Raw genomic sequence first — 22,219 nt, 5'->3', positions numbered from 1 at the left:
GACAGAAAAGTGGACTGGGTTACTGGCCCCTGCTCATCACCTGTCATTAACTACCTAGTTAACGAATGAAATGGCCATTCTAACCCCACTGAAGACATTACCTACTTTTAAAGGACGAAACATTTGTATACTTGCAGGAACAATGTTGGAACAGGTTACCAAATGTTCTTAACGAAACAGAAAATAAAAACAAAAACTCAATCGCCACAATTTCTTACAAATTAGGTAATCTAAATGGGATGCAATTTAACTATGGGAAAGAAAATTAATCAACAAATATAATTCAACCACAACACATACATACATATACCAAGGCACTTCCCCCAATTTTGGGGGGGTAGCCGACATCAAACAAATGAAACAAAAAGGCGACCTCTCCTCTCTATGTTCCTCCCAGCCTGACAAGGGACTCAACCGAGTTCGGCTGGTACTGCTAGGGTGCCACAGCCCACCCTCCCACATTATCCACCACAGATGAAGCTCCATAATGCTGAATCCCCTACTGCTGCTACCTCCGTGGTCATCCAAGGCACCGGAGGAAGCAGCAAGGCCTACCGGAACTGCGTCACAATCACTCGCCATTCATTCCTATTTCTAGCACGCTCTCTTGCCCCTCTCATATCTATCCTCCTATCACCCAGAGCTTACTTCACTCCATCCATCCACCCAAACCTTGGCCTTCCTCTTGTACTTCTCCCATCAACTCTTGTATTCATCACCTTCTTTAGCAGACAGCCATTTTCCATTCTCTCAACATGGCCAAACCACCTCAACACATTCATATCCACTCTAGCTGCTAACTCATTTCTTACACCCGTTCTCAACCTCTCTACTTCGTTCCTAACCCTATCTACTCGAGATACACCAGCCATACTCCTTAAGACACTTTATCTCAAACACATTCAATTTCTGTCTCTTCGTCACTTTCATTCCCCTCAACTCCGATCCATACATCACAGTTGGTACAATCACTTTCTCATATAGAACTCTCTTTACATTCATGCCCAACCCTCTATCTTTTTACTACTCCCTTAACTGCCCCCAACACTTTGCAACCTTCATTCACTCTCTGACATACATCTGCTTCAACTACAGACCCCAAGTACTTAAACTGATTCATCACCTCAAGTAACTCTCCATTCAACATGACATTCAACCTCGCACCACCTTCCCTTCTCGAACATCTCAATACCTTACTCTTACCCACATTAACTCTCAATTTCCTTCTCTCACATACCCTTCCAAATTCTGTCACTAATCGGCCAAGCTTCTCTTCCGCGTCTGCAACCAGTACAGTATCATCCGCAGACAACAACTGATTTACCTCCCAATCATGGTCATTCTCGTCTACCAGTTTCAATCCTCGTCCAAGCACTCGAGCATTCACCTCTCTCACCACTCCATCAGCCACAACAACTTATAAAAAATATAGGGGAGAAGGAAGATTATCTATACAGAATCAGTTTCACTACAACTAATTTCTACATTAATTGAGAATACAGCACTAACTTATCTGATAGTATGCTCACCAAAGAGGCAGGGAATAAAGAATGTGAAACTATGCTCTGTACCTCATCAAACCTTACACTGTTTCCCCTCTACAAAGTCTATAGTTAATGGGCCATTCTTGTACTGTGCTAACAGCAAACATATCTTATACTAAAAAAACTACACATCCTCCATGCAAATTATCAAGTTGTTTATCATTTAATGAAACATCTAAAAGTCTCGGGTGTCCTGCAAAATGAGTCATCTCCATAACTGTGTCTACCACTCAACCAAGAACTTTAGTTATGAATTTCTACTGTGGATATTAATAATCTTACTCCTTATTCTGTAATATATGGTGATGTAACAACACAGAAAATGTAGTATTACTAATAAATCTTGCAGCCTAATGGTAACGACATAGATAATGATGATGACAATGGCATACAGTAAGACAAAACTAACCCTTTGAGCACCATTGGACGTAATTTACGTCCAGTAGTTCTACTCCCTTTAGCGCTACTGGACGTACTCCCTTCAGCGCAATTGGACATGAATACCCTTTTTTTCTTTTGTAATTTATGTACATGAAAACTTTACAAAATATGTATCATTACATATAAATGGAAAGGAAATTTATTTAGCTATAAGATAATGTTTTAGTCCTATCTTGTATAGTTATTATGCTAAGAGGATTCAAGTACTGTAAAATGTCCCCAAAAATGGCATAGGGCTTGAGTGCCAAAATCATTTGGTGAGCAGTTGGCACTCAAAGGGTTAATTAAAAAAAAATTCATACAACTCTATCACATACTTATTCCTAAAAATTCTATTCACCATACTGAAATACTGTATACTTTTCTCTTCAAATTTCAGCACACAGTACAGTAGTTAAAGTAGTTTTCAAAAACCAGTTTGTCCTTACATGTGTATTTGGAACATCCATTCACTAGAAAAAAAAGAAAAGAAAAAAATGACAACATATCAAAACACTTGCAGTATTCACCAACAAAATAAAATCTTATCATAAACTTCACACCTTATACTGTATTACTGTACCGACAACACTGATGGGTTATGAACGAAAGAGTGAGATGCTGCTGATATTACATTAGTGAAATTATCATGAGGGAAATTAAAATTTTTAATGATGCCATAATATCAAAAATGAATTTCAAAGCTAACCGTGTCATCTGGGATTAACCCCACTCCTTTCAACATTTTCTGTTATGTCCCTTGGTTACAATTTTATACAATATTATACTCACAATCAACTTAGCATAATGGCATTCCTGTATGCTGACATTACAAGAATAGCTTAAGGAATTAATTACATTTCAGTTATTTCATAAAAAATCACCAGTCATTATGCATTATGAAAATGAACCACTTTTAAATTCCAAAAATCCTTATTAAGAAATATAATTTCAACATCTAATCTTTTGCAAACATAACCTCATCCCCTATAGCACCCTTCACTAAATCAAAGCTATATCATATTATTTGAATGATGATCAACTTGGTCAAACCTTACCAGACACATCAGCTCTGTTGTTGGGTCTCCAGAACACTTATCTCTGATAATTTTCTGTTAAATCACTAATGAAAAAGTTTCCACACACCCCACATATTTTCCTCAAGAAATTACCATCATCAAATGTAAACTTTTGGCCTTCTGTATCATAGACTTAATTTCAAGGTTTTGGCCATATTTGCACCTTAGTTTCAATAATTACTTCGAAACAATTTACTTTGGGAGTTTACATTAACTTATTGTTAGAAAATTTTTGTTCGGCCATTAACAGAAAATCTGTCATACAAAGGAATTACAAGGATTTTGGACGTCTCAAAGACTATTTAGTCCATCCGCGGAGATTCCATTTTCTCTTGGGTAGAGTGAATTAGTTTAGACAACTAGAGTTTTTATGATCTTGTCTAACCTATTATAGAATTTGGTTACCACGTTACTGTTCACTACATTCGCTGGAACTCTTCCATGTATTTTCTATTTTGTATGTAAAGAAATTACTACATTGATTAGTGTTGTATTTTTTTAATTCCAGTTTGTATACATTACCTCTAGACTAATATGTGATAAGCATAAAAAGGTGGTTGTAGTCTACATTTGTTATTCCTTTAAGAATTTTGAATGTCTCTATTGGCAGTCCCCTTAGTCGTCGAGTTTGTAGATCGAGTAAGTTGAAATGTTCCATTCTTCATCTATATACAAATTGTCTTAGTGTTGGGATTTGTTTAATAAAAGGATACTGCATGCAAAATTATTTTTCATAAATATGACAAATTCGAAGATAATTTGTATTTTTCCTAACCATACAAACCTTAGCTATTTACAAAGGGTTATTACTTTTAGCGTAGCTGAAATGGCGAGCCATTAGAATTTAACGAGGGTGTATTACCCCCGCGCTAGTTAGCGGGGGGGGGTAGGGGAGTGGTAGCTAGCTACCCCTCCTCCCCCTCACACACAGGTGAATACTCACTTTCACTTAGAGGTAGGACTTGTCTTGGGGGACAGGGCTGGCGGGCAAATATGTGTAAATAGCTAAGGTTTGTATGGTTAGGAAAAATACAAATTATCTTCGAATTTGTCATTTGTTCCGTAACCGAAATACAAACCACGCTATTTACAAAGGGTGACTTATCCCTTAGGAAGGGTGGAAAGTCCCCAGCCATACTGGCTTTGGCTTTACCCGGGGACTCAGAATCCGAGTGAGTCGCACTCGAGAAAAGGAGTCCCTGCACCTCACAAGTTCCTTGCACCGCAAGGAACCATGTGGCCTACGTAAGCTTGTGTGTGAAGGAAGAAGTGTGACCCGTCCTAGGCAGTTGACCTGGAGTTCCAGAAGGAACTCTGGGTTAGGACGTTCCCAATACCACCTCGTCAGGGTATGGGGGACGCGACAGTATTTACTCAATACTCGGAACACAAGGAAGCATGGTTTACCTGCAGAGGTTCGAGGTCAGCTATGCAGAGACCAGGATGCTGCTTCCCCGTAGAGGGGATGATGAAGAAAGAAGTAAGGGCCAGACATACTTCTTTCGTTCATGCAGACTAAAACCTGATAACAATGCCCTCAACCTTCTGCTACCTGTCCAAAAAGGAGCCTGAGGTTAGACCAGCTGTTGTGTAGCCACCACAGAGCGATAGAAAACGTATCGAGACTCCTGTGGGTCACGCCCTGCAGGAAGCGGGCTGCGAAGGTCATCAGACGCTTCCAGACTCCAGCTTGTAGCACCTGCGTCACAGAGTAGTATTACTCGAAGGCGAGGGACGTTGCGATGTATCCAACATCGTGCTGTAGGGCGACGTGACGGGGGAGGGTCTGAAGACAGGTCGAGATGAATGTCCTTGAGTCCGGGCTGAAGAGGTATACTGGTGACTCTCCCCCCATGTCCTCCTTGTGTTCCCAAATCGGCTGTAACTGAGGCCAAACTGCAGCTGTTCCCAGCGCTAACCTCTCGATTCCTGTACTGGCAAGAAAGAGAAGGTCTTGGGACATCAGACACAGAATGGAGACTCAAAATCTTGAATGAATCGGACCGAAGGGTCGGGACCCTCAGATTCTGAGTCTAGCCAACAACTCAGGAGCGAGCCTGAATGTTGCCTTCCCCTCTTCCTTAGAAAGGGGGGGAGTAGAAAGAGACCAAGAAGATTGCTTACACACTGGCCGTGGCCAGAGTGAGCAGAAGACCCAAGGCGGAATACAATCCGAGGCCTGTCGTAAAAGGGTCTTGAGAAGATCTCTTAAAGGACTAAAAGTCCGAGCCATGCTCCAAGTTGGAGGTCTTCCTCCGACTAGGGCAGGGACGATCGTAGCTTCGCATGAGCGAGGATAGATCCAGCGGGCAGGAAGAAGTTATTCCTTTAAGCCTGAAGGTCAGGGAAAGGCTGAGCGACAGGCTTCATTGCCAAGAGCGGAAAGGAGTTTCCTCCCGCCGAAAGGCAATAAGACCGTTATTGCTGAAGAGGCCTCACGGGAAGAGGTATATCTCCCACGGCACCAACCACCTTAGACTCTTTACTTTGCCTGGGAGACCCCTGTGGATGACTATCGCAGATGACGCGACCTCCGTACCGCGACTGTAGCGGGTTGTCTCTTCTAGAGGAGGAAGCGTAGTGTCTCCAGGCATGAAGCCGAAGCGACGCCCCGGTTCGGGAGAGATGTCGCAGTGTGGTTGCTTGAGTAGTCTGCGCCGTGGGAGAAGCTCTCCCGGGAGTTCCGTCAGGGGAAGCAGAGGGTCCAGAAACCGTTCTGCGCATAGTCCCAGTGGAGCTCTCCCATTGAAAGGTTGACAGACAACCTGGTTTTGTTGAGACCCATTGTCCGCAGACAAAAAGGAAGGAAGACGCAGGCGTCGAAGTTGTCCCACCATCACCGGAATGCATCTTGCCAGAGTCTCGGGGTCTGAGACTGGGGGGAAAACTGGCGGAAGCTTGAGGTTCCAAGCTGTCGCGATCAGGTCCCCCAGACCAGCACTTGCTGGTTACCCAAGGTCAAAGACCCTTAGGTACACTCTCTCTATGAGGCTCTGCTCGGATAGTCTGAGAGAAACATTCCCCTGCCTGGAATGAGAGAGCCGATGGTGGAATTGAGAGAATCTCAATCATCCCGCTATCTCTACTGCAAGATGTGAAGGTGTGAAAATGCGTCCCCTGCTGGTTAGCATGAAGTCGACACGCAACGGGGCGACTTGGCAGGAGCGGTAGGATCTGAAGAGGGGCCAGACTAAGGCCCTTAAGCCTGCCTGAATGATGGAGAGGTATCCTTCAGGTCTTGACCATAGGCCTGGACCGGAACATGCCCCCCCCCCTTTCCTTTGACGAGTCCGAGAACCGCATCAAGAATGTGGGGAAAGGACGAGAATATCCACTACCATCAAGAGGCTCCATAGGTCAACACCCATTGCAGGTTTAATAGTTCCGCTGGTCCCATAGGGCCAGGGAGTCCGGTTAAACATTGCCTGAAGCCACCGGAACTTGGATCGCCCCACATGGAACTTATCCTGAGGCGACCGTTCGGACTATAAACGGGTCAATGAGGAAAGAAGAACTAGGAAACGTTCCAAGGTAGGGCTGAAAACTCTGCTTGACTGAGAACAGGTACTGCGACTCTCCTCAGTCTTGCCACAGTCAACCGAAAGGAAGGCTCGGAGGATGTGGTAACAGAATCTGGCGTCCCCAGGTGGTCACCCATCCAAGTACCGACGTTGCTTAACCTCGCTGGACGGACGAGAAGCGGGGTTTCCAACGTGGTAAGGCGGTTGACTCAATATCATGGCCAGATACTCCAGATGTTGAGGCAGAGGAAGAGAAGGCTCCAAGCAAAATACCATGAGCCCACACTCATGGTCAGCATTCGGAAGCTTTTCCCGGCGCTGAAGAAGGTCGAAACCCGAGCCTACCGGAGTTGACCAGCCCTCCAAACAGCAGAGGAGGCGGAAGTCTGCACCTGAGCGGCCAAGATGAAGGCAGGGAGAGTTCTCTGGGGAAACAAACCTGCTATGCCACGGCGGGATAGCCACACTGCATCATAAGCAGGAATACTTGCAGTTTAGGCTGAATTCGACGAGCACCCTGGAAGATGGATGGAATGGAAACTGAAAGTACCCGTCCTTCCGATCCAGGGTTAAAGGAGTCCTGTCGCCTCGTTACCAGTCTGATCGATTCTGCTGGTCTACGCTGGCCGAAGTTTGTTCGACAAACTTGATCAGGGCTGAGAGGTCGACTATGGACATCCCCTCTCAGATCCTTCCTTACAAGAAAGGATCGACTGAGGGGGCCGGGGGTGAAGCCGTCGATGATCCTAAGGAAGACCTTCGCCTAAGGTATGGATCATTCTGCCCAACCGGGCAACTCTGCTGATGCTATGGCATAGAGGTTCAGAGACACTGAATTCGCTGACAGAGACGGCAGGCGCGATCTCCTTGGCTACTCACAGAGATTGTGCGGGAATGGGCATCGGGAAGCTGTCATTCGGATGAGTAACCTTAAGCATCCTCCCAGCGAAAAAACCTGCAATCCTAGAGTTCGTGAACTCCTTTTAGGACTATGCCCCCCCGGGGGAGTCTCCCGTGCCATCTGTTCCTGACAGGAGGAAACTGCAATTGGACACCTTGTCCCAGTTGTCGTAGCCGATAACTTAGGCCGACGTGGTTGAAAGAAAAGGGAGCTGGAGCCCTGCAGAGTCTGGAAGAAAGCGCCTTGGAGGAGTGAAACCGGAAGTCGATTTACTCCGCACAGCAGATGTTTAAGTCTCTGTCCTTGGGCAAAGACAAAACTCTTCTCAAGGATGGAAGGGTGTCTGAGGTCGTTGACCACAGATGAGACACCCGAAGGAAGCCTTCAGTCAGTGCGTCCAGATGGTACAACATCGAGCTTGTCCGCAAGTAGATACTTAACGACGAAAGGCCAAGGTGCCTGAGCTCGAGAGGAGGAAAGTACCCTTGATCTTCCTGTAGCTTCCTTGAACCAAACCTCGGGCCGTAACCGAGGAGGGAAAGAACCTGGTAAGCTCCCAGAGGAAGAGGTAAGCAGTCACCCCTTGTCCGATGGAGAAATCTTCAACGGAAAGCCCCCCCCGCCAAAAATCCTTCCAGGGCGGGAGAAGGAGAGAGTACTCGTGCAGGAGAGGGGACCCTCGAGACCGACCTCTTGGGAACCAACTTCGCCCTGGGGGAAGTCACCACGAAGTCCACTCCTCTCTTTCTCTTCAGCGTAGGAGAGACAGCCGCTGGTTTGTTACCCTGGCCGGTGAGTGCTGGTTTCATAACCCTCATTAACGCCCGTGCCAGCGGATCAAACCATGTCTGCTGCTCCAAGGACACAGAGTCCGAAATCCTCGCTAAGGTGAAAGGGATCGGGCGATCCTTTGGAGAGGACACGACGGTTCCTGCCTGAAAAGAAGGTGGGAAGAATGCTGTACTGACCTGTCTTCGTCCTGCACTACCAACCTGTGCTTGGATGGAGGTGATCCCGAGTGCCGCCTAGGAGCACGCGTCCCTGCTGCTACCACCGGCTGTGGAATTCACCGCGAACTATGGTCGCGCGAGGGCGAACGGTCGCGCAAAGGCGAATGGTCGCGCGGGCGCACAGGCGAGTGGTCGCGCGGGCGCGCAGGCGAGCGGTCGCGAGGGCGCGCAGCCGAGCGATCGCGCGGGTGCGCAGGCGAGCGATCGCACGATCGCGCGGGCGCGCAGGCGAATGGGCGTGACGGCGAGGGATCGTGCTGCCGCGTAGGTGAAGAAGATCGCTGGCGGTAAGCGATGGCGAGCAGCATGTGTAGGTGAATGATCGCGTGATAGGGTGCGATGGTGATCAGCATCCGCAAGAGGGCGAGCGTTCAGGGTTGTGCGATGAGGAGCAGCATGCGTAAGCGGGCAATCGTTCAGGGTTGTGCGATGGCGAGCAGCATGCGCAGGTGAATGATCGCGTGAAAGGGTGCGATGGTGATCAGCATCTGCAGGAGGGCGATCGTTCAGGGTGGTGCGATGAGGAGCAGCATGCGTAAGCGGGCAATCGTTCAGGGTTGTGCGATGGCGAGCAGCATGCGCAGGTGAATGATCGCGTGAAAGGGTGCGATGGTGATCAGCATCTGCAGGAGGGCGATCGTTCAGGGTGGTGCGATGAGGAGCAGCATGCGTAAGCGGGCAATCGTTCAGGGTTGTGCGATGGCGAGCAGCATGCGCAGGTGAATGATCGCGTGAAAGGGTGCGATGGTGATCAGCATCTGCAGGAGGGCGATCGTTCAGGGTGGTGCGATGAGGAGCAGCATGCGTAAGCGGGCAATCGTTCAGGGTTGTGCGATGGCATCCGCAGTTGAGGGTTGCGCGATGGCGATCAGCATCCGCAGTTGAGGGTCGCGCGATGGCGATCAGCATCCGCAGTTGAGGGTCGCGCGATGGCGATCAGCATCCGCAGTTGAGGGTCGCGCGATGGCGATCAGCATCCGCAGTTGAGGGTCGCGCGATGGCGATCAGCATCTGCAGTTGAGGGTCGCGCGATGGCGATCAGCATCTGCAGTTGAGGGTCGCGCGATGGCGATCAGCATCCGCAGTTGAGGGTCGCGCGATGGCGATCAGCATCCGCAGTTGAGGGTCGCGCGATGGCGATCAGCATCCGCAGTTGAGGGTCGCGCGATGGCGATCAGCATCCGTAGTTGAGCTAGTAGCTGGCGAACCATGTTCCTTCAGAAGTGTTGGAGAACGTTGGCGTGCCAGCTGTAACACACGTGGGCGATCCGGAGATCGCTGGCGAGCTGACGATCGCTGGCGAGCTGATGATCGCTGACGAGCTGAAGATCGCTGACGAGCTGATGATCGCTGACGAGCAGAAGGCTACGCGTGGAAGCCTGCGCAAAGAAGAGTCCTTGACCCCGACCTGAACCGAAGTTCTAGATCGCGAGGGCGAACGTGGGCGCACAGGGCACGTAACAGGAACCGCAGGGAAGATCATCTTGAAAGCGCTGACGAACAGGAGAGCGCTGACGAACAGAAGGGCGCGCAGGGAAACCCTGACACGCAAGGGAAGAACCCCCGTGGGGGCAACCCTTTGCCCCGAAGGGATCGTTGTCCGCCGGGAGACTGATGTCCGTCGGAAGACCGCTGTCCGTCGGGAAGACCGTTGTCCGTCGGGAAGACCGTTGCCCGTCGGAAGACGAGATTAGACTGCTGTCCATCTGCACCAAGACGGAAGATCGAGAAAAAGAAGTTGTAGGCTGCAAACGGAGATTCAAAAAGGCGCCTCAAGCACCCTTATAGGGAGATGAGAGGCCCTTACGACGAGGCGGACGGAGGGCCTTACGGCGAGGGAGGCCAACAGCAACAGCAACAGAAGAAACCTCCGAAGAGGAGTCTCTATGAGTGTACTCTCTCGCGAACGAAAGAGAAACACTTCGTGGAAGAGACTGGTCAGCCAGTGACCTAAAAGGGGCAATCCTCCGAAGAGGAGCTCCTGCAGTTGCCCAGCCCCTTGAGCGAAACTGCAGGTGCGACCGCTCAGCACCAAGAGCATAGTCGCACGAAAAAAAGGCAAGAGAAGAACCCCCCAAAAGAGGAAAAGCTCAAGCCTGGACAGGAAAAAAACTTCCCTCGGAAGGAAAGTTATCCGCCCAAGGAGGCAAGCCTCCTGACTGTTCTAAAATGAACTGGAGAGCTGTCCGTCGACACGGGAGTACTACCAGTAGAAGGAGACACGCCCCTGACGACAATACAAGGGGGGAGGCAGCAACAGCCGAATCCCCAGGACTCAACCAGACAGCTCACACCGTTGCTATATTACAGAAACGAACTAGATCGGTAACTGTAAAAAAATAAAACAAATAATATTAGTACACATTCATTCCCCCGGGAAGGCTCCGAAGAGGAATCCCGAGGAAAAGGAACAAGAATTACACAACAGGCACGTGCCCTCACAACCACTTACACTCGCGGAAGGAGAGCTGTAAGCAAAACAGAATTATAACAATTATAATTATGTAACTATGTAATTATGTAATTTAAAAATGAATGAACACTAAAGAAAAAACGAAAACCCCGAAAGGAATCGTTCTACAAGCTGAAAAATTAACAACTACAATTAGAATCATAAACTAATTGGGACAAAATGTACGGCGTAGCAACCCCACCCACACGGGAAGGAAGCTACAAGGGCGTAGTAAAACATAGTAAAAGGGTGAACGACCTCAAGAGAGAGAGAGAGAGAGAAAGACCGAAGTCAAACTCGATCGCAACCCATAAAATAGGCCGTGGTGGCCTAACTGCCGAGGCCTCCACGTAGATATCGTACACTACACACACACATCTGAAAAGGAAACTTACTTATTTCTATACTCAAATATATATACAAACATGAAAACATGTTTACATATATATTGAGTAAAAGAAAAGTAAGCGATTAAGTAAAGACAAAACAGACAATGGCTGCCAAGCGAGGACCAAGACAGAGACGTCTGTCACAGTCCGAGCCAAAAGTGAAAGTGAGTATTCACCTGTGTGTGAGGGGGAGGAGGGGTAGCTAGCTACCACTCCCCTACCCCCCCCCGCTAACTAGCGCGGGGGTAATACACCCTCGTTAAATTCTAATGGCTCGCCATTTCAGCTACGCTAAAAGTAATAACCCTTTGTAAATAGCGTGGTTTGTATTTCGGTTACGGAACAATTGTCTTTTTGATAAAGAATATCACATAACCACAATCTCAGCAGTTGGGAAGAGGCTATATATAATATATCATGGTAACAGAATCTCAGAAGTTCCTTTTTTAGGTCAAGTAAATTAATCATTTTATGATTATTATCATTATTATTACAAACTAAGCTACAACCCTAGTTGGAAAAGCATAATGTTACAAGCCCTAGGGCTGCAATAAGGAAAGTAACCCGGTGAGGAAAGGAAATAATGAAATAAACTATATAAGAGAATGAATAAAAAATATAAAATATTTTAAGATCAGTAACTACATAAAAATAGATTTTTTATATTTAAAATTATGAAAAAAAAAGACTTATGTCAACCTGTTCAACATAAAAGCATTTGGTGCAAGTTTGATCTTCTGAAGTTCCACAGATTTAACTGTGAAATTGGGAAGATCATTCCACAATATGTTCACAGCTGGAATAAGCTACACCTAAAATACTGTGTAGTATTGAAACTTATGATGGATAAGGCAAGACTATTAGAATCAAATGTATACCTAGTAATGCATACATGATGGTGCACCCTAAAAAGAACTGAATGCAAAAGACAATCAGAATTATGAAAATCTGAATATACTAAATTTCTAACTGATGTAATATATTTGATTAATTCAATAAATTTAAGATATATTTTTTTGCCCTTTTCCTATTTCCTGAATACAGCTATAGTTAATTTTACTTATATACACCTACACATTTAATGTCTCAAATGTTCAAAGTCGCCAGACTCTAAACAACAACCTAACTATCCTGCCCTTCCACATAAGTCAAAAGTGGGCAACCAGTTCCCTTTTTCATAAAATGACTGAAGTCCTACAAAAGTTACTTCTAAAACAAATGTATTTCTATGCGGTCTATTATTAGTGATAAACAGAAGTCCTTCACAATGATATTTCTAGAGCAAATATAATTCTACATTGTATCTTACCATTGATGAAAACTATTTCACCTGTTTAAAACTCTCCCCCACCAACTAAATGACTATCCTTTCCCATAAATTTTCTTTGACTTTCATTTGTTAAATTCAGACATTCACATTTCACTCTGCAATTCACATGGCAAACTTTAAATACTTAAGTGACTATGCCAACATTAATACTTCCTGAAACAATTTATGTGGCATACTAAAACATACTTTCTCGTTCCTTGGCAAAACCTCTGTACGATGAATCTTAATCACAGAAATCTATATCTTGAGCTCTTCATCACACGAAAGCAATTAATTCAAGTTAATCAGTTTAGTACATTAGCTTTAGCTGATTGGATGACTTCTTGAAGGTTATATTATATAATATAAGAACTTTCCCTAGCCATGGAGCAACTATCAGCTTTGCCAAGTCACAATGAGGTACAGTATTCATAAATGTTGCGGTCTGTTTACATCAGCTATACATTTCATATAAAATGTTATTTTCCTTAGTAAAATAAATTTTTGAATATACTTACCCGATGATCATGTAGCTGTCAACTCCGTTGCCCGACAGAAATCTAAGGTCGGGATACGCCAGCGATCGCTATACAGGTGGGGGTGTACACAACAGCGCCATCTGTGAGCAGGTACTCAAGTACTTCTTGTCAACAAGAACTCAATTTTCTCCTCGGTCCACTGGTTCTCTATGGGGAGGAAGGGAGGGTCCTTAAATTCATGATCATCGGGTAAGTATATTCAAAAATTTATTTTACTAAGGAAAATAACATTTTTCAATATTAATCTTACCCGATGATCATGTAGCTGATTCACACCCAGGGTGGTGGGTGGAGACCAGCATACATGTTAACATTAGAAGCTAAGTATCCCGTATTTCATTTTAGCAGTTATTCAAAATAACAAACATAAAATAAATAAGTACCTGGTAAGGAAGTCGACTTGAACCATTACTCTGCCTTTTTAAGTACGTCTTCCTTACTGAGCCTAGCGATCCTCTTAGGATGCTGAGCGACTCCTAGGTGCTGAAGTATGAAGGGCTGCAACCCATACTAAAGGACCTCATCACAACCTCTAATCTAGGCGCTTCTCAAGAAAGAATTTGACCACCCGCCAAATCAACCAGGATGCGGAAGGCTTCTTAGCCTTCCGTACAACCCAAAAACAACAATAAAAAGCATTTCAAGAGAAAGATTAAAAAAGGTTATGGGATTATGGGAATGTAGTGGCTGAGCCCTCACCTACTACTGCACTCGCTGCTACGAATGGTCCCAGGGTGTAGCAGTTCTCGTAAAGAGACTGGACATCTTTGAGATAAAATGATGCGAACACTGACTTGCTTCTCCAATAGGTTGCATCCATAACACTCTGCAGAGAACGGTTCTGTTTGAAGGCCACTGAAGTAGCGACAGCCCTAACTTCATGTGTCCTTACCTTCAGCAAAGCAAGGTCTTCTTCCTTCAGATGAGAATGGGCCTCTCTAATCAGAAGCCTGATGTAGTAAGAAACTGCGTTCTTAGACATCGGTAAAGCAGGTTTCTTGATAGAACACCATAAAGCTTCTGATTGTCCTCGTAATGGCTTTGTCCGTCTTAAATAGTACTTAAGAGCTCTTACTGGGCAAAGTACTCTCTCTAGTTCGTTCCCCACCAAGTTGGACAGGCTTGGGATCTCGAACGACTTGGGCCAAGGACGAGAAGGAAGCTCGTTTTTAGCCAAAAAACCGAGCTGCAAGGAACACGTAGCCGTTTCAGATGTAAAAACCTATGTTCCTGCTGAAGGCGTGGATCTCACTGACTCTTTTAGCTGTTGCTAAGCAAACGAGGAAAAGAGTCTTTAATGTGAGATCCTTAAAGGAGGCTGATTGAAGCGGTTCGAATCTTGCTGACATCAGGAACCTTAAAACCACGTCTAGGTTCCAGCCTGGTGTGGACAACCGACGTTCCTTTGAGGTCTCAAAAGACCTAAGGAGGTCCTGTAGATCTTTGTTGGGGGCAAGATCCAAGCCTCTGTGGCGGAAGACCGCTGCCAACATGCTTCTGTAACCCTTGATCGTAGGAGCTGATAGGGATCTTACATTCCTTAGATGTAACAGGAAGTCAGCTATCTGCGTTACAGAGGTACTGGTTGAGGAAACTGCATTCGCCTTGCACCAGCTTCGGAAGACTTCCCATTTTGACTGATAGACTCTGAGAGTGGATGTCCTCCTTGCTCTGGCAATCGCTCTGGCTGCCTCCTTCGAAAAGCCTCTAGCTCTTGAGAGTCTTTCGATAGTCTGAAGGCAGTCAGACGAAGAGCGTGGAGGCTTGGGTGTACCTTCTTTACGTGTGGCTGACGTAGAAGGTCCACTCTTAGAGGAAGAGTCCTGGGAACGTCCACTAGCCATTGCAGTACCTCGGTGAACCATTCTCTCGCGGGCCAGAGGGGAGCAACCAACGTCAACCGTGTCCCTTCGTGAGAGGCGAACTTCTGAAGTACCCTGTTGACAATCTTGAACGGAGGGAACGCATACAGGTCTAGATGGGACCAATCCAGCAGAAAGGCATCCACGTGAACTGCTGCTGGGTCTGGAATCGGAGAACAATACATCGGGAGCCTCTTGGTCATCGAGGTAGCGAATAGATCTATGGTGGGCTGACCCCACAGGGCCCATAGTCTGCTGCAAACATACTTGTGAAGGGTCCACTCTGTGGGGATGACCTGACCCTTCCGGCTGAGGCGATCTGCCATGACATTCATGTCGCCCTGAATGAACCTCGTTACCAGCGAAATCTTTCGATCTTTTGACCAAATGAGGAGGTCCCTTGCGATCTCGAACAACTTCCTCGAATGAGTCCCTCCTTGCTTGGAGATGTACGCCAAGGCTGTGGTGTTGTCGGAGTTCACCTCCACCACCTTGCTTAGCTGGAGGGACTTGAAGTTTATCAAGGCCAGATGAACTGCCAAAAGCTCCTTGCAGTTGATGTGAAGTGTCCTTTGCTCCTGATTCCACGTGCCCGAGCATTCCTGTCCGTCCAGTGTCGCACCCCAGCCCGTGTCCGATGCGTCCGAGAAGAGACGGTGGTCGGGGGTCTGAACAGCCAATGGTAGACCTTCCTTGAGAAGAATGCTGTTCTTCCACCACGTCAGTGTAGACCTCATCTCTTCGGAAATAGGCACTGAGACCGCCTCTAGCGTCATGTCCTTTCTCCAGTGAGCAGCTAGATGATACTGAAGGGGGCAGAGGTGGAGTCTCCCTAACTCGAACTGGGCCAGCGATGAAAGTGTCCCTGTTAGACTCATCCACTGCCTGACTGAACATCGGTTCCTTCTCAGCATGCTCTGGATGCATTCTAGGGCTTGATTGATCCTTGGGGCCGACGGAAAAGCCCGAAAAGCTCGACTCTGAATCTCCATACCGAGATAGACAATGGTTTGGGATGGGACGAGTTGGGACTTCTCTATATTGACCAGGAGGCCCAATTCCTTGGTCAGATCCATAGTCCATCTGAGATTCTCCAGACAGCGACGACTTGACGGAGCTCTTAAAAGCCAGTCGTCCAAATAGAGGGAGGCTCTGATGTCTGCCAAGTGAAGGAATTTGGCAATATTCCTCATCAGTTTGGTAAACACAAGAGGTGCCGTGCTTAGGCCAAAGCACAGGGCTTGGAACTGGTACACGACCTTTCCAAAGACGAACCTTAGGAAAGGTTGGGAGTCTGGATGGATGGGGACGTGAAAGTACGCGTCTCTCAGGTCTAACGAGACCATCCAGTCTTCCTTCCTGACCGCTGCTAGGACCGACTTCGTCGTCTCCATCGTGAACGTCTGCTGGTGACAAAAGCATTGAGAGCACTGACGTCCAGCACCGGTCTCCAACCTCCTGTCTTCTTCGCTACCAGGAAGAGACGGTTGTAGAAGCCCGGGGATTGATGGTCCCGGACTATGACTACCGCTCCCTTTTGTAGCAAGAGCGACACCTCTTGTTGCAACGCTAGCCTCTTGTCCTTCTCCTTGTAGTTGGGAGAGAGGTTGATGGGAGACGTTGCTAGAGGGGGACTGCGGCAGAACGGAATTCTGTACCCCTCCCTTAGCAACTTCACAGACTGAGCGTCTGCACCTCTGCTCTCCCAAGCTTGCCAGAAGTTCTTGAGCCTGGCTCCCACTGCTGTCTGGAGAGGAAGGCAGTCAGATCCTGCCTTTTGCGGACTTGGAACCCTTCTTGGATTTGCCACGGTGACTGTCGGCACGGGTACCTCCTCTGCTGGAGGTTCTGCCACGAAAGGGCGGGATGAACCTAGTTGCTGGTGTGTCCACTGCTGCAGAACGGAAAGGTCTAGGCACGGAAGGTAAAGCTTTAGCCTTACGTGCGAAAGATGCCATCAGGTCATGGGTATCCTACTGGATCAACGAGGCAGCCATCCCCTTGATCAGCTCCTCCGGAAACAGACACTTGGAGAGAGGAGCAAACAACAACTCCGACTTCTGGCAAGGAGTGATCCCAGACGACAAGAAGGAGCAAAGATGTTCTCTCTTCTTAAGCACTCCCGACACGTACGAAGCCGCAAGCTCACCAGACCCATCCCGAATGGCTTTGTCCATGCTAGACATGATAAGCATGGCAGAGTCCTTATCCGAAGGGGAAGTCTTTCTGCTTAACGCTCCCAAACACCAATCGAGGAAGTTGAAGATCTCAAAAGCACGAAAGACTCCCTTCAACAGATGATAAATGTCAGAAAAGGACCAGCAAATCTTAGATCGTCTCATAGCCAGCCTGCGGGGAGAGTCAACCAGACTTGAGAAGTCGCCCTGGGCAGAGGCAGGAACTCCCAAGCCGGGTTCCTCTCCCGTGGCATACCAGACGCTAGATTTGGAAGCAAGCTTGGTAGGCGGAAAGATGAAAGCAGTCTTTCCCAGTTGCTTCTTGGACTGCAACCACTCTCCCATAACCCTCAAAGCTCTCTTGGATGAGCGTGCGAGGACAAGTTTGGTGAAGGCAGGAGCTGCTGACTGCATGCCCAGAGCAAACTCGGAGGGAGGAGAGCGAGGGGTTGCAGACACAAACTGTTCCGGATACAAGTCCCTGAACAAGGCAAGGACTTTCCGAAAGTCTAAGGAGGGAGGCGTAGACTTGGGTCCTTCTAAGTCGGAGTGCGGTTCGTCCAAATGTGCAGCTTCGTCATCCGATACTCCATCATCCGAAAGCTGAGTAGGAAGTGGCAAAGGTGGAGCAGAAAGCTGAACGGCTGAATCCGGCAGCACGGGTGCATGCGTAGCTGCTGCGGATACAACATCATGCCGCTGCTGGTCAGTCTGCGAGCTGGCAACAACAAAAGCAGAGTGTTGGTGCGTGGGAGGGACTGCCGTGGGTTGCGGAGCATGCCGTATGGGATGCGGAGCATGCCGCATGGGTTGCGGAGCATGCCGCATGGGTTGCGGAGCATGCCGCATGGGTTGCGGAGCATGCCGCATTGTGTCAAAACACGGCAGCTCTACAGCACCTTCCCACTGCTGATGCGGTAGCTCACGCATGTCAACGGAGGGTGCAGCATGAACATGCGCCTGGCAGGGTGGACTGCGCATCGGTGGTGGAGCTCTCACAGGTGGAGTGTGGGAGCAGGCAGCCGCAGTATCTGCTGAGCGCACAACCGTGGCAGGTTGTAGGTTAACAGGTGCAGTGTCAACCTTCTCAGCATGATACTCTTGCATGAAAGCAGCAAGCTGAGACTGCATAGTCTGCAGCATGGACCACTTAGGGTCTACCGTGGTTGGTGCGGCAACAGACGGAGTAGTAGCCTGTTGTGGAACCACTCTACCTCTCTTGGGAGGTGTGCAGTCCTCGGAAGACTGCGGCGAGTCCGAACTGACCCAGTGGCTACACATGGGCCGTTGGACTCGCTCGGAAGGGACCTTACGCTTGAGAGGTCGTGAGACCTTGGTCCAACGTTTCTTCCTCGAAACTTCTTCCACAGACGAGGAATGATAGGGCTCATTCGTCTGTTTGTGGAAGGGACGATCTCTGACAGATACGTCCGCAACCACTGAGGGTACATCCGTACGCTGATCAAGGCCTGCCGAACCCTTTGGTCCTTCGACATTGCTTCTCCCCTGGGCTTGGGAGCTTGCAAGAGGTCCCGGACTGGGAGGACGACTGGCACGAACAGATGTACCCTCATGCGCAACACTGACACTGACACTTTTCACTTCACTTGCACTCACAACACTTCCCACTGCACTTTGCGCTTTCAGCTCTTTGACATCTGCCAAAAGCTGATTACGGTCATTAGCCAATGACTCCACTCTGTCACCAAGAGCCTGAATGGCACGCATCATATCCGCCATGGAGGGCTGAGCACTAGTAGCAGGGTCGGGAGTCACCACTACAGGGGAAGGAAAAAGTTGAGGGGCATGGGGAGAGGAAAAATCAACAGAGCGAGAAGAACTCCTCCTGATCCTATCCTTCTCTAGCCTACGTGCATTTTTAAGGAATTCGTTAAAATCGAATTCCGAAAGCCCAGCGCATTCCCCACATCGATCTTCCAATTGACAGGATTTACCCCTACAATTGGAACAAACGGTGTGAGGATCTATGGAGGCCTTCGGAAGACGCCTAGTACAAGCCCTAACACTACACTGCCTGAACTTGGGGACTTGAGACTGGTCAGACATCTTGAATTGTAGAAATAGTCAAGGGGGAATTCCAAAATCTAGCAAAGTTCGTTAACAATTAATCCAAATTAAATAAAAAAGCTTGCTAAGCTAATGATAAAGATTCCTGAATAGCGAAGGCTAAAATCTAGAGCGAATACATCACCAAAATCGTGAAAAACAACTCCAGAATCAACAGCGTATCCAAGTAGGTCTTGCCGGTGGCACGACAGAGGAAAAATTGAGTTCTTGTTGACAAGAAGTACTTGAGTACCTGCTCACAGATGGCGCTGTTGTGTACACCCCCACCTGTATAGCGATCGCTGGCGTATCCCGACCTTAGATTTCTGTCGGGCAACGGAGTTGACAGCTACATGATCATCGGGTAAGATTAATATTGAAAAATGATAAAGAAAGTAAATTAAGATACAAAGGGATAATGGAAAACATTTGCTTAATACAGAAAAATCAAATCAAAGTCACTCAGTGAACTCTCAAAACCTTGAAAATAGATTTGATGACCACATTAATATAGTTAAAGTATTTCTAAATACTCTTATTTGCTTTGAACATTACTTCTTTACAACAAAGTTGATGTATAGATTATATTTGAAAAACTAACCACCACAAGGATCAGGTCTTCGAAATTAAGGGGAAAAATATTCTTCATAACCAAGTTTATAATTTGCTCTGTATTAGTATCCTTAACCAAGAAAATACATCAAAATATCCTATTTTAAAACATAGAATTCATACAAACCTGTGCGCCAAATGGATCCCCAGTGTCTTGCTTTTGGAGAGGATAGTCTTCTAGATCAAGAGTCAAAACCTTACTGATCAAACAATCACCAGGCTGAAAAAGAGTTGTTTTATTAGTGAAGACATTTTAATTTTTTTTTCTAGTAGAGCAAATGAAATTTTGAAGCTACATAATCTTTTTCTTTTTCATTAATGCTTAAGCATCACATATTTTGCAACGTTTTATTAATAAAAGGACCATCAATGGAAATTATGCAACTCATTGATTTATTTAAAAAACATTCACTGAATTACGTAATAGAAAGGTAAAAATATAGTACCCACGGGAAGATAAAAATCCCAATTAACTGAATAAACATCACATTTTAAGAACTGGACAAATCCCTTTCATGTAACATATTTCCTACCCTTTCCTAACAAACAATCAACTTAATCAATGAAGCTTTCTGGCTAAGACAGATGTACTTGAAAGAGGTATCTTCAGCTAATTCCATATTATTGGATATCCACTGAGTTGGCAATATTTCAGTTATATACCACTTTCCCAAGCTACTAATGTCTTCTTTAACAGAGTTATGGTACCTATGGGAGTTGTCTGTCTCATTCCTGACTGTAAACAAAACATAAGCTGGAAGGGATATTCAGATCTTATTTGCTTTGCATTTATTGTTATCAATGTCCTGGTTATAGCTGGCATTTTATATTCTCAGAATAGTTAGGATGGTGCAGCTTAAACAGACTCGAACAGTAACAGAGCATCAACCTCCAATGCTGAGGGATCTGGGATCCAGAACTATTGAACAAATTACAGTACTTCTAAAAAAAAAAACTAAATTTGAACAATCTGGAGTTAGGGGGTGTTGACAAACCAAAGTTGACACAGACCGAAAGACAATGAATTTGCATCTTAAACAAGCCATTGTTGGTTGCCATTAACTGCTAAAATGTCTTATTACTTTACTAGAGGCTTGATTATTGAAAGGGGAAAAAAAATTTCTTTTAGGTTTAAGGGTAAATGTCTATAAAACCAAGTTTTGAGAGATGCAATATGAATATCAGTGGAGGTTTATAGACAAAACAAATTAACCATGAAAAGGTAAAACCTCTGTATCTTTTTAAACTTACATCTGGACAAATTCCAACGAGAGCATCTGCATTTTGATAAAATTCTTCTTTCAAAGAGATGACAATGGTCTGCAAATGGCTCTTCATTTCAACAATATATGAGGCGACTTTACCGATGTTAGTGTTATCCAAGGCAGCATCAATCTCATCAAGTACAAAAAATGGTGCTGGCTGATAGCTGTAACAAAAAAAAATTTTTATTTAAAGTATCTAATTATTAATCCACTTTAGTCTTTTTGAGGCTTACACATAAAACAGATCTTGTCAAGCCAAGACTGCTAAATCTTCAAAAGCTCTCCTAATGTGCAACACTAGACGTATTTCTCAAACACAGAAGAGTATAACTTCAAAAATTTTTAATTAGTTCTAATAAGTATACATCATATGAATAAATTCGCAAGTCCTCACAAATCACAAAATTGAAAGTTAGTAATCATTTATTTATTAGAACATATTTTATGCTATTGTTATGGTTATGTAAACCATTATCTTACAATGCATAATAAATCCAACAAACCAATACCAGCACACATCAAATGAATCAGGGACCATAATGTATCAAACCACAATACAACAATCCTTTCATACTAAGATCAAAATCAAACAAAATCACTGACCTGTGAATTGCAAAAAGCAAAGCTAAAGCTGCAATAGTCTTCTCTCCACCAGACAAGTTGGACATAGGCTGGAATCTTTTACCAGGAGCGACACAATTGTAATTGATGCCATCCAAATACGGCTCCTCTGGGTTTTCAGGTCCAAGGAAGGCTTGAGCAGATGGATTCTTTGCTAGAGCCTTTAAAATATTTTAATGATTTTAATATATAAGTAATACAAAAGACAGAGTTTAACACAAAATTATTCCAAGCATAAAATGTAAAACCCACACAAATTGAGCAAAAGCAAACTACAGTAAAACCTTTAAAAGAAATCTGTATACCTGTAATCTTTGTAAAGTACTTGTGTAAAAAAGAAATAACTACACTAATGAGAGAATTCATGGGGTGACCACTAACATGAAGGTTGTTTAACACCAGACAACTATCAGCTGGTGACACTAACACTACATAAAATGCTTGCTGAAAC

At 45.9% G+C, this 22,219-nt stretch overlaps 1 protein-coding gene across 3 annotated transcripts in view; it reads right to left on the bottom strand.

The window, feature by feature from the left end:
- The window catches only part of SMC1 (structural maintenance of chromosomes 1), a 110,574-nt gene that overhangs the window by 8,366 nt on the left and 79,989 nt on the right, over positions 1-22,219 (bottom strand). The window contains exons 14-17 of one of the 3 annotated variants that reach the window (XR_011046670.1): positions 21,751-21,929; positions 21,134-21,311; positions 20,010-20,102; positions 2,303-2,437 (exon numbers count right to left, since the gene is read on the bottom strand). Coding sequence is in view for 2 of the 3 variants with exons in the window: in XM_068388446.1 (XP_068244547.1) it covers positions 2,435-2,437; positions 20,010-20,102; positions 21,134-21,311; positions 21,751-21,929 (453 nt within the window). In the remaining variant the exon portion in view is untranslated. The remainder of the gene's footprint in view (positions 1-2,302; positions 2,438-20,009; positions 20,103-21,133; positions 21,312-21,750; positions 21,930-22,219) is intronic. The other 2 variants (XM_068388446.1, XM_068388445.1) reach the window with 2 other exon arrangements.

The sequence above is a fragment of the Palaemon carinicauda genome, chromosome 15, assembly GCF_036898095.1.
Source record: "Palaemon carinicauda isolate YSFRI2023 chromosome 15, ASM3689809v2, whole genome shotgun sequence".
In the NCBI taxonomy this organism is placed as follows: Eukaryota; Metazoa; Arthropoda; class Malacostraca; order Decapoda; family Palaemonidae; genus Palaemon; species Palaemon carinicauda.
This window is presented reverse-complemented; position numbering and strand designations above follow the sequence as displayed.